We start from the raw sequence: 13,265 nt of genomic DNA, 5'->3' as shown, positions 1-13,265 counted from the left end.
GGCTCCACAGTCACATCAGTCCCTATATACTTTCAAACTAAAATCCCCATGTTTACAGCAGTACAGGCCCACTTAGAGCCTGGAACAAAATAGCCATTCTTTGAATGAGGCTTCAATTCAGCTGTTTTTAGTCTCTGGACCTCTCAACGATGTTGTGCTGTTGCTGCTGTTTGGGGTATTTTGTTTTACTGCACTTCCTTGATAGATGGTACAGTACTGTGCAAAAGTTTCAAGCCACTTCTCATATTTTCCTAGGAAAATTGTAAATAGTTGAGGTAATTTATTGAAATGTGCAAGCAAAATAAATGCATAGGAATGCGGTATATATGGCAAAAAAAGGTATGAGCACCTTTATTCTTCAACACAGTCTGAAGTAGAGTTCAGGAGTAGTTCTCTGGGCTTCTTCTTTTGTACTTTTCTCTGTCATATGACCCAACACTGCTATTGGGTTCAGGTTCTAGGGAGGCCAATCCATGACTAATAGAATTCTAATGTGTGTTTTTCTATCTAGGTATGGTTTCACTGCACTAGCAGTGTGTTTGCAATCATTGTCAAACTTAAAATTGAAACTGTTGCCAATTAGACGATTTCCAGATGGTATTACATGGTGGATCAGGTCTTTGCTGGATTTTTTCCCATTTCTTAAGGATGTCACTTACAGATACTGTTCATCAGCTGTAAATATTTTTTAAAGGTCTGCCACTTCTTCTTTTGTGCTCCAGTTTCTTCAAAGGATACACTGCAAACCATGCAGAAGTATGCCAGATTTTTGGCTAATAGCTCTTTGAAAATCACCAGTTGAGTGAAACTCATCTCAGTTTTTCTACTTAATAAAAGAAGAATTTCTGGTAGCTCATTGCGAGGCTGTCCCATGAAACGTTAACCTTTTGTAGATTGATTTAAAAAAGTGTTTGGCTTCTAACCAAAATATCTATAACAGATAGTGAAAAACAGGTGAAAGATTTTCTGTCATTTAATTGTGTATCTGTTATTTAACTACTTTGGTGTAGTATGAATGGCTGTGGAGGAAAAAAACAAAAGGCCCCCAACAATGTATGCCCTCCTTATTTTCAAAGCTGGCTAACAGGCTGATTTGAAAATAAGTCTCTGGGGGGCTGATTCTGGACCCTGGGCCTTATGTTTGACACTCCTGATCTATTAAATATAATAATTGAAAAAAAAAACTCCAGAAAGCCCAGAGAGGTATTGCTTAACACTTCTGGCTTCAAAAACAAAACTTAAATAATAAACATAAAAAAAAAATAAATAAATAAAAAAACCAATGGGGTGACAGCCATAAAGCTCAGCTGCAGGCTTTAATAACATCATGTATAAACTCATGTGTGATTTGTTGTTTTATACGTGCAGTCTGTGATTCTGGAGAATCCAAATACGTCAGCTGAGGCTCAGAGAAACTGAATGGGACAACTTGCCAATGTCAAGTTTTTTTGTTTTAGACTAAGGCTCAACAGCAGTTCAAAAAAGTAAAGGATTATCTGCAGCCCTGGTGTTGAATAATGGATCCTGACTACATCATCTATGTTAATCAGCAGGTGCGTTCAGAAGGAATTCAATAAAATTGATTTTTTTCTTTTTCTCTGATTCAATTTCTCAAGAAAGGGTGAAGAAAAACAAACAAACAAACAAACACCTTCCTTTGTTTACTAGCTTTAAATGAAGGTCGACTTCCAGGACTGGATGTTCCGCTTGCGTCGAAGCGGCACACAGCCTTTCACAAACCACATCCGCACACGCACGCACACTGGCCTTCGTTGCCATAGAAACTCTGCGTTGAGGATGATTCCAATCAAGCTGCTGATTATTAGTCACACGTTAAACCTCACAGACTGCGTTCAGGTGTCTGACAGACACACACACAGAACTCCAAAGCACACAAACACCAGCAGTATTTACAACACAAACTTGTTTATTTCATGACATAATTTCCAAGGCCAAATCACAAATAAATAAAAGGAAGAAGACACTTGCAGTAGCTCAGCTTTCAGGCCCACCCCGAAAAAAAAAGTTCAGTTACAAAGATTACTAAACATATTAACAGGAGGCTTTACACCTGTACAGTTATTGGTACTTTTAATGAATTTTGATCTGTGAGACCTGCCCCACCCACCCCCACCTCCCTGATATTTACGAAGAAAGAGAAAATAACAGGAATGGTGAAATTGATCTCTGCACCACCCCTCAGTCTTTGCCTTGTTAGTTCAGATAATGCTTGTTGGTATGAGATGACGTGCGTCATCAAGAAAGAAAAAACAAACAAAAAAAAAAAAACCCAACAATGTGTGGAGTGCTTCACATTCTAAAGACCCCTGAAGATAGCTCGTGTGTGTCAGAAGGCAACCAGCCGCCTCGAGCCAGGCAGAGAAAAAGCAGCAAACAGCACACACAAAGGGAGGCACGGGTCCCCCCCCCAACTTTATCGCGATAGTTTGGTCAAAGCTAAATACGATCCTTATGTATGAAATCTGATGACATTGCCATTAGGAGGACCCTACTGTACCCTTTATTAATGTCATCTTTGTTACAAGCAAAGCAGGGTTTGCATTCAGAAAAAGGCGGCTGCAAGAAAGATGTAAACCTTACAACAAAATAAAAGAAATCGAAGAACAGGGAAGAAGGAAATAAAGCTTGTAAAAGTCACTTTACACTATTGCCATTCAGAGTATATCAACCACCAGCACCAAATCCATAAACCTACATTAATTAATGCATGTTTTTTTAATTTTGTTTTTTACAACATTTCAAATAAATGTCGGGTGTCTGTAGCACTGGAGACCCTTTTATATACACTGCACAAATATTATACAGATAAACCAATTTCAAGATACAGAAATGTGAACTGAGCTTCAGCTATGCATACACTCCCAACTTTTTTTTTTTTTTTTTTTTTTTTTTTTTAAAAAGGAGTGGGTCAATAAATTATTTCTTCAGTTGTTTGAATGGAGTGTGATTCTCTCATACTGATGTGCTTTGGTACATGTGCACTTTACATCATGCAATTTTCTACAACGCCAGATATAACTTTTTTTTAACTTTACAGTCTTATTAAAAACATTACATTTGCAGCACAGTACGTTCAAAAGGAGCTACATCTACACTTCTCTATCAGTGTCTCTCTACCATCGTCCACATTTCTACAGTCCTACAGGCCTTCCATTATGCACTGAAGTTAAGGCCTAAATGTTAACATGCCGCGAAAGGGCCGCTGCCTGTGCGCTTTTTTTTTTCGTCTTCCTTCTTAGATACTTTTAATATTTGAGTATAAATATTGCACATTCACTTTGCATTTCATTTTTATACGTAAAAAGGTTAAAGTAACAGTAAACAGACCTATGGTTAAAAACATGTACAGTTGCACCACAAAGTAACTGGGACAGCAGTCTATGAAAGGCTAACTAGTGTAACTATTCTTCCTGTGGTAAGCAACTAAGTTCCCTTGAAACCATCCGTTTGGTGCATTGGTCGTGACTGGAGGAACATGTGGCATGGCTACTGTATGTCAATAAACCACGGAAAAAAAACTGAAAGGAAAAACAAAAACACTCCCAATTGGTCCTAATGTTTGACAATCTTGTGTAGGCAGGGAACAGCAGAAGGGATACGACTCCATCATTTATAACTAGGTCAAGTCAGTAAGTCAAAATTCAAATGTACAGACCTTATGACGCAGGCTAATAAAGTGAAAAAGATACAAAAGAAGAAATGAAAAAGCTTGTAAACAAAGACCATTAAAGTACAGGTAGCATGAACAAAACAAATAATAAAAAAGGAAAAGAACCCCCACCCCCTACCAAATAATACCACCATAAAGTAAAAGTATGAAAATGTATTTGAAGACATCCTAATGCTCAAATCTCTCATGGCTTTGGAACACCCATTCCTTACACAGAAAACTGATCAGATGGGTTTAAAAGCTAACAAACCAAACATGAAGGAAATGTTGAAATGCGGATTTAAAAAATAAAATAAAATAAAATAAAGACCACAGAGATCCCTGCAGACCTGAATGTTACTTTGAGCCCAGGAGGTGTCCCCTCTGTTGGGCTCATGCTACCTCCCCACCATGTCTCTGCCAGGGGTGCGCACTTCATGCCCCCCACGCGGCACACTCCAGCAAGCAGGGCAGCGGGAGGAGAAGCAAACAGAGTGTGGTCGCTGACATGGGTTCAGCTGCATCAAGCTTGACATTTGTTTCACTTTGAGTCATGCAAAGGTCTGACTTCATTGGCTGTCTTGGTCGTCACAGCAACTTAAAGACCTGAATTCCTTGAAAGGGAGTGGTTGGTGCATTGCACACGTCTGGCTGGCTCAGCTGTCTGTTCAGCCTCTTAGGTTTTGACAGAAACCATTAAGCTGGATTCGAGAGTCGCCCCCCCGCCTCCATCCTGCTTTGATCGAAGCTGGTTGCAGGGAAGCCGGGAAGGAGGTGCATGGGTCCCTGTGGGTGTGTGTGTGTATTTATGTGTTACTGGTAACTTAAATGTAACTCCTCAAAAAGTAGTCTTGAGCACTGTGAGTGTTTTCAGGTAAATATGTGGATGTGTTTACTGGTTGCTGGGAGTGCGTCTCGTGTTATTTTCCTCCGTACATCCTCTCGATATCTTCCTGGTAGTGTGTCTTTAGCTCCTTACGTTTTAGTTTGAATGCGTCAGTGACCAAGCCCGTCTCTGGGGTCCAGGGCTCAGCGCTCAGCCGGATCTTCTTGGGAATCTCAAATCGCTCCAATTTTGCTGGATGTGAGAGAGCACAATCACAAGTCAGCCTGACAGATAAAGTGTCATCTTAGTGCAAAAGTCTGACACAGGGGACGGGATGCTATCTCACCAAATCTGAACAAACTATTCAGATGTCTCACTTGAGTTTTGTTAATGATACTGTACTTGGGAGATAAGACTTTTTCCCTCTACCTGTGATAGCAGCCTCAGTGATGATGCGGAGGACCACCTCCTCCATCTGGGAGTTGTTGCAGAGTTCTTCCCACGAGTCCTTTATTTGCATCTGCTCAGCCAGGGCCATTAGCTGCTTGTGGTTAGGCACCACAAAGCTGATTACATATGACTGGTCACTAAACAACAACAAAAAAGATTAGATTACAGATTAAAGATTACAGATTAGGCAGCAACAATGAAATAAACAGATCCAGAAAGTCTGCAGGGCTTTACCTGTTGGCATAGGCACAAATATTGTCTATGAGTGGGCAGTTCTTCAGAACAGCCTCCACTTTTCCTAGAGAGACATATTCGCCTGCCTGTAGTTTCACCAGATCTTTCTTACGGTCTGTGAGAAAAGAAGAATTATTAGAATCCTGACTGATGTTCCCTCTTGTATCACATGCAGTCTAACTCATTTTTGCATTTCTTACCGATGATCTTCAGGCATCCGTCGGGGTGGAATTCTCCAATGTCTCCAGTGCAGAACCATCGCTGGCCGTTCTTGTCCACAAAGAAGTCATCTTGGATCTTGCCTTTGCTTTTGTAGTAACCCATTGTGACATTGGGCCCACCAATCAGAATTTCCCCTCTTGGGTTGGGCTTGTCTGTGCTGTAGTAACCACCTAAAAAAGATCCGGATTTTTTGATTATTAAGCAACTTAAAGTTTTTTTTTTTTTTTTAATGAACTAAGGATGGATTTTCTAGCTCTGTACTCACCCTCTTCCCAGTCCTTCAGTGTGATCTCTGAACAAACCAGTGGAGCACCAACCCGCCCTGTGCTGTAGTCCCAAACTGAAAATACAAATACAGACTTATATTAACTTTGCTTGTCATTTCTAAGTTCTTTTTATAATTGTTTCTCCTAACAGCAAAAACACATCTACTCTTTCACATTTGCTTACATTCACTGATGGTGCCAGCTCCACAAGTCTCCGTCAGACCATAGCCTTGCCCCACAGGGCAGCACATACAGATGTTCATGAATCTCTGTGTAGCAGCCGAGAGGGGAGCTCCGCCAGATAGCAGCACCCGTGTTTTCCCTCCCAAGAGCGCTCGCACACGTTTGAACACCAGACTGAGGAAAAAGACAAGAAAACAGAGCAGGGTGATGATGACGGCTGCAAGTGGAGGAGACTCAGACAGCAACTCCAGAAACTAAAAGAGCTTTGAAAAGTTAGCCATAAAGCCCCATAGCAAACAGATATTGATTCGTACTAAAAAATGTTGTGTGCACGCACAATACGAGAGTCAGTACTACCCAAATACTCACACAGGATCCAGAGAAATAGCTCTTTTGTTATGATTAGCCAAGAAGGAGCAGACGTAAATGTTTGCTTGTGTATAACTCAGAAAGCAAGCGTCAACTGTGTGTGAATGTGTGTGTGAATGGGTGAATGACTGAATGTAGTGTGAAGCGCTTTGGGGTCCTTAGGGACTAGAAAAGCGCTATACAAATGCAGGCCATTTACCATTTAACTGTCATTAATACAGAATGTCTGAACAGCAGGTGGGCGGGGCTTCGTCGCTCACAACCTAAACTGTGTGCCTGATATCAGCACCACTGCACGTACCCTCTCATCGTACAGATTCAAACAGAAAAGCATAAAAGGTCCTGTTTCAGGGTTACGTCATGTGCATGGGTATTACCGGTCACAGAGAGGTGTGCTGTAGCCCTTGGAGATCTGCTCCATCTTGTAGTTGTAAGCCAGCACAAACAGCGTCCTCTGGAATTTGCTCATCTCCTCCACTTTGGTCATTACATTTTTGTAAATCCGATCCATGATCTCCTGCACACCAAGCAGATGAACTCTCAGTAGACATTTCTGGCATTTTAAAAGCCCCCAGTACTTTTATCTGGTGTGACTGTAGTAGGTGTACTGCAATAAATGCAGACTTACTGGTACAGCAGCCATAAGAGTGGGTTTAAGCACACTGGTATCACCTTTACTGCCCTTCTTGATCTTGGTGGACTGTGAAATAAAACAAAAGGCAACCTCTTTAAATCTTTAATGGATTGTGAATTTGCAGTGTACTGTTAGAGAGACAAGAAACGCTGACCAAAAGATGCTGCTGCCCGTTTCCCCACTGACCTGGTCTGCTAGAGTCTGAGGAGAGGAGTAGCCGATGCGACACCCGTGAGAGATGGACACCAGTTCCGCGCTGAGCTCCAAAACGTGGGCTAACGGCAGGTAGCCGATATAGGTGTCCGTCTCACTGCGAGCACACAGGTGATCTCATTAATTACCTCTAGATACTGACATAAAATTGAGATATAAACAACAAAACTGTCTCTGTGTGAGTGACAATCACCACACACGTTGGCAGAGAACGAAGTGACAGTGGAAACTCTGTGCACCAGAACGTGGCAAAACTCAGCGAGAAAATGTCAGAGAACAGCGAGGAATCTGATATTGACATACTTGAGGTTAGGGATTCGCTCCGCCATGCCTGTGATGCCAGCAATGAGGTTGCCATGGGAGATCATGACACCCTTGGGGATGCCTGTGGAGCCGCTGGTGTACATGATAACTGCGATGTCTGAGGTCTCTGGCTTTCTGCGGTCTACTGCAACTATGGTGGACAGAGAGAAGAGCGGTAATGGCTACTGGGGAAATGGACCGTAAATATAATATTTACAGAAATGAAACCGTAGTAACAACAACTGCATGGTGTGTGATGATTAAGGATTGACTTATCTTTAAGGTTTAAAAAGGACAAATATAAACACTTTTAATTGCATATAAATTTACAGTGCTTTGATCATGCCTCTTTCAATTCATATTAATGGGTTTAATTATTGAGGGATTGAATTGCTCCTCGTTATGAGCCCGGTCTTCAAATGTGTGAAGACAAAGACAAATTTCAGATGACTGCTGTATATTAAAAAAATGAAAATAATAATTTCACACATCTACTGCACACGACAAAAATGCAGTTTTCAGATGTTTCAGTTAAACCAAACACAGCCGAGGTGTTGGCTTTGTGACGGCATTGTGTGTTTTGTAAGTGGTGATTTGACCTCCTTCCGTCACGCAGAGCACATCACTCCAATTACACATCAGGGTGCTGGCTTTGTGTTAAGCCTCCATCAGAGCACTTCCACTTTCCAGACCAAATTAGAAACCTTTTCAATCACCCTGCTCAAACACTCACTATTGTCAGGCCTGGATCCCATCTCCTTCACTTTGTCCATGTTGTAGACCATGATGCCTTTAGGAATGTCTGGCCAGCTTGTGGGTTTACTGTCCACTACGATGATATACTGCAGCCTCGGCACGTCACACAGTATGGCCTATGGCACAGAGATAGATGCAGGTGGGAGGGAGGAGGAAAACGTCATTAAGCTACACTTGTTATCACACTCTAATGTTGCACACAACAAACCAGCAGCTGCTGGTTGACTTTGTTAAACAGCGTACATGCGATAAGTGTCAGAAGGTAAGCAGTTACCTTGAGACGGCTCTGCAGCAGGTCTTTGCTTGTGATGATGTGCGTGACTTCGGTCTCATTCAGCCCATGTGCAATGGCCACGGGTCCGAGAGTGGCGTACAAGGTCACAACTGTCAAATTCAATGACATCTATTTTAGTTACACAGTCAAAACAAGATATAATGGTATCAGCTTATATGCTGCCTGATAGGAGAAACTTTTCTATACATCCATTTTCGTAACTGTTTCTCCAGTTCAGAGTCGTTGCGGGGCTGAAGCCTATCCTAGCTCTCATTATGTAAGAAGCGGGCAATTTAGAATCGCAACATTAACCAACAAAGACACCTTTGGACTGTGGGAAGTACCTGGAGAGAACCTGTGCAGTTACTGGGAGAACATGGAAACTCCCAGAAAGGCCCCAGCTGTGTGGCAGGTTCAAACCAGGAACCCTCATGTTGTGAGGAGACATTGCTAACCACTGTAACACAGTGCCATTAAAATAGGCTTGGGATGATTTTGAAATGATACAAATCCCTTTATTGAACAAACAGGCTCTGACTCTACTGCCTACAATACCAGCAGCACTGTCTGTGGGAAGTAGCGTCACAGCTGACTACGATACAGTCAAATGGTACCTTCATAGTAAGATGCTCACTAGTCTGAAAAATATTGCTGGAAAGTTTTTAAACACTGGCACAATGACTACCCCCTTTTTCATAACTCTTATCAACAATTATATCAAATATTTTTTACTCACTAAATATCTGTATTGAAAAGTAAGAATCCTCTGAGCTTTACATAAAGACAATATAAACAAAAAAGAGCAAAATAAAGAGAATGTATATTTTATTGAAAAGTGCCTTGGATGTCTTTGATGTTTTTTATTATTATTATTATTATTATTATTATTATTATTATTATTATTATTATAATAATAATAATAATAATAATAATAATACACATTTGTCCTTCTGCCACTCACGTGGGAAATTGTACATGAAGCAGGCTTGTGCTGTGACAATCCACTCCGCTCTGGTCTCACAGAAGATGGCGATGTTACAGTGAGGCTTCTGATTGAGAGCTGCCAAACCACTGCCAAAACACTTTGCTGCCTGGTAGGCTTCCTCATACGACAGCCAGTCATAGTTCCCGAGAATTACCTGCAACGAACACGCAGAAACCATGCAGTCTTCAGCATTTTTGTCCTCATACTACACCAAACATTAAAAGAAAAATGATGGTGGTGCATATTTTCTACAGGGCCGAGAACGGTTTCATTCAATTGGACGAATATGAAATGAATAAACGGAACCATAATATCCACATTTGTAGGATCGGCGCTGCTTTTTATTAGAAGGAATAATGAAATGGTATCACTGAACCCACATGAGAGGCTGCAGATATTGCTCTTATATGCAATACTGAAAAAGCCGAACACGATAGTGTCTCCTGATGGCAGCATAACACATTATTTACAGTCCGCTAGTGCCATCTACAGGGCGTCTGTTGCTTTGCAGGTGTTAATTGGGCCCAGAGACATAGGAGCAGAAAATTTGCTGCACTTCCACCCACATTCATCACACTGTGCACAGCAGCTGACTGCACTCTTATAAACAAACTTCCCGTTATCTGACAGAGCCGCCTGGTGTTACATTTCTAAAGTTAAATGAAATGAGGGGACCTTCATCTTGACATGACTCCAACCTCAATTTTCACATGAACTAAATAAAACTAATTAAACAAATTATAAGGGTAGCATGTCTCACCTTTTTAAAGATCTTGCCGTTTGGTTGGCGCTCATCCTCCTCACTGAGCACCTCCCTGGTTCCCAGACAGTCTCTCTTAGGAAACCTTTTGGCAGCGTATTCAAACATTTTGTCCAGGGTGTCCACGCCAGGGTGGAGCCACGCAACTAGCTCCTTTTGGCTGTAGACTGCTCTGTAAGGCCCTGCTGGGTGCCCGCTAACCGAGCGTGCCTTGATCCTGCGGGCTCGTTCCAAGTTGTTGCCAGCTCCAGAGAAGAAGTACCAGGGTATGAAGGTGATGACAGAATAGACCCAGACCACTGAACGGAAAACCTGCAGCAGCAGGGGGTTCATATCCTCCTTCAACTTCATCTCTGAAGATGAAGTAAGCGCTGGAAATGTATAAACCTTGGACCTGCCCTGAAAGTACCTCAACTTGCTGCTGAGGCTGAAGGCTGTGAGTTCTTTTGAGCTTTTTCTTTCTGCACAGGAAATCACCTAGACCTGCGAGACAGAGACACACACACATGAAACTTTAGGAACATAGTCTGGAATAAAGACGTATCAGCACATTTTGATAGCAAGTAACTGCTTCCTGGTAAAATAATCTTTGCTTGCATGAAGGCCATCTCTTCCTATTCTTAGTATCACTTTCAGTCAGCACTATTCACCTCACCAGCAGGTCTGTTTAGAGAGGAAACATTGTGCTCAGTTATAAGATAGCTATTAATTAAAGATTTATTAACAGAGCTGATATGGACTTGTAATTAACTCCTTAGCTTAAAGACAACTGACTGCCTCATGTGTGAAACTGCTTCATTTCCCCATTTCATTAATTGTTGTCTGGCACACTAAATTAGTATTGTGAGGGCAACACTTTGTGATCTGGAAACAATACAGAAACAGCCCTCATTTCTTTCCTTTCATCTTGTCATTTTTCAATATTTTGTAGAACACCGTTAGATACACTTATAGAGATGATAGCTACAGCTGCAGTCTTACATAAAGATATAGATAAACCAGGCCAAACAAGCTTTGGTATTGCTGGAAATGACAACAGTTAACCTCACAATCGCTGAGTGCAAAATCAAGCAGTGGCTGCATTTAAGCCAGAGAACAATGCCTCTCTAATTTTCTTTATTTCTGACTGCTTCCAGTGTACTCAACCACTTGTTTCCAACTGGATCATAACATGCACTGTACTTTTGTACTTCTCCAAGTCGTTTGGCTGTACAACAAAAACCAACTGCAGAACGAGAGCTTGGCTATTTGTAGCATATACTTAAAGCCAAAGGGTAATTTGCAGAGTAGCCCTGCTGCCACACAGCCAGACCACATGAGAGTTGGTGACAGGCAGTGACTCATTCTGCAGCTTAATGCAGAGATGTTTGCAGACCCTCACATAACTCTAAAATGACTAAGAAGAATCTTTTCGCTTCAGCATTTATTTAAGAGGTGGGCTGGCCATGTGCAAACAGAAGCTACAAGACAAGAGGAAAAGGTCCTCAGAAAGCCTCTCCACAGTTGCACCCTGAAGCTGAATTGGAAGACTTCTGTGCTGAATCTGAGTAGAGCCTACTATGCAGACTGCGCAAGTGGCCCGAGCCATAGCCAGAGTCTGCAACTGTGAGGCTGTGATGAAGCGACATGTAGTTACAATCTCAGGTAGCTGTAGGTTAGATAACTGCACAGGTTTTAAGAATCTGAATCTCTTTATTTTCATTGTACAAGTACAATGAAACTGGATATAAATAACACATACAAAATAAATAAAGGGAAATATAAACAGTTAAAGCTAAAAAAAAAATAAATGACAAGCATTCTGCAAGTGTGTGCATCAGCCCCACTTTGTACCTGTATATTTACTGGGGGGAAAAGACAATCCTAACGGTTACTTCAATCAGGTCCAAACTCAAATCGCTCCTGCTACAAACATGTCTCACCTGTTGTACAGCAACCCAGATACCACAACCAACCGATAAAAGTCATCCATTATCTGGGCAAAGTACACTGAGAAGTCCTTCCAGCTCCAACACGTATTACAGGTCCAGCCATTGTTGGATTTGAATGACACAGACACACCCTCTCCTGCTCACTAGTTCAACAATATAATGCATGAAAAAAATATGTCTCAGTGGGAAAAACCTGCAATCCCTTAACACACAGCTGCAATGAATAACTTTTTGATCAGAAATTAGACCTTATTTGTTAATGCCAGCCAACAGAGACTACACAAAACCTCGTGCTTGTTTTAGTAACCCAATTTAACAAACACAGCAACTTGCTGCCACTTTAATTTTAAAGTATTGTTTGTTATAACACTAAATATGATAGCAATAGTGGCACTATGTTAATCAGCATCGGGACAGTAGTATAAACTCAGCAACTCCCACTCTGGATTTAATCTGGTGACGAGTGTAGCATTTAACCTAGTAATTATCATGTAATTCAGACTGCAGCAGTCAGATGAGAAGCATGACATACAGTGCGGTGTCGGTGCGTTGGTTTGGATCCTTAACAGTATTCTGTATCAACATCGTTGAATAAAACCGGCACACATAAAATAATTTTTGAGCAACACTACCGCTGGATGACACACAGAAGGTCACATGCTGCGATGCTAGCGAAGTAGCATCCAGATTAGCGGCTCAAAGACGCGCTAGCAGCTAGCATTTAGCTATAGCTAGCCTCCACCGCCGCTACTACTACTGGTGCCTTTAGTGAAGCCGGTTTTCCCGGTGGACATTCACTGAAATTAATTTAAAAAGCAGCATATAAGCGTCGCCCCGTATGGACGTCTAAGGAGAATTAAAGGGTACGTGCCACGTTGATTAGCAAACCGGTCGCTGAAAATAAGCCCATCTCTCCTCAACATCTGCAGAGCGCTCACGCCGCAACACATTCTCACCTCTTTCCTCTGCAGCTGCGCTTTCAGTCTCTGAAGCACCGGATCAGCTAGATTAGCCTCTGCAACCACAGCTCTGAGAAGGATGAAGACATCGTCTGTTAACTCGGCGTGCTTGTCCCTAAATTACAACCGTTGGTCCGCTTAAAAACCAATATAAAATTAAGTCAAATTGTAAATCAGAGCATCACCGGGCCACTGCTGCCAGCCCGGAAGATATAAAGTGACGTCACGAC

At 41.8% G+C, this 13,265-nt stretch overlaps 1 protein-coding gene across 2 annotated transcripts; it reads right to left on the bottom strand.

Moving 5' to 3' along the window:
* Positions 1–1,909: 1,909 nt before the first annotated feature.
* On the bottom strand, positions 1,910–13,265 carry acsl3b (acyl-CoA synthetase long chain family member 3b). Of its 2 annotated transcripts, none has more exons than XM_040022509.1 (15): positions 13,033–13,265; positions 10,146–10,628; positions 9,362–9,539; positions 8,401–8,510; positions 8,104–8,242; positions 7,371–7,521; positions 7,041–7,164; positions 6,849–6,920; positions 6,598–6,737; positions 5,853–6,025; positions 5,668–5,742; positions 5,381–5,572; positions 5,181–5,295; positions 4,926–5,083; positions 1,910–4,748 (listed from the first exon to the last, which is right to left on the bottom strand). In XM_040022509.1, the coding sequence occupies exons 2-15, from the start codon at positions 10,494–10,496 to the stop codon at positions 4,591–4,593; spliced, it is 2,136 nt and encodes a 711-aa protein (XP_039878443.1). In that variant the 5' UTR covers positions 10,497–10,628; positions 13,033–13,265; the 3' UTR covers positions 1,910–4,590. The 2 variants fall into 2 exon arrangements, with proteins under 2 accessions (XP_039878443.1, XP_039878444.1); XM_040022510.1 differs by lacking the exon at positions 13,033–13,265 and adding an exon at positions 12,068–13,018.

This window comes from Simochromis diagramma, unplaced genomic scaffold (genome assembly GCF_900408965.1).
Source record: "Simochromis diagramma unplaced genomic scaffold, fSimDia1.1 OVJJ01000205.1, whole genome shotgun sequence".
NCBI lineage: Eukaryota > Metazoa > Chordata > Actinopteri > Cichliformes > Cichlidae > Simochromis > Simochromis diagramma.
Note: the sequence above shows the minus strand (reverse complement) of the source record. Positions and strands in the feature narration are given on the sequence as shown.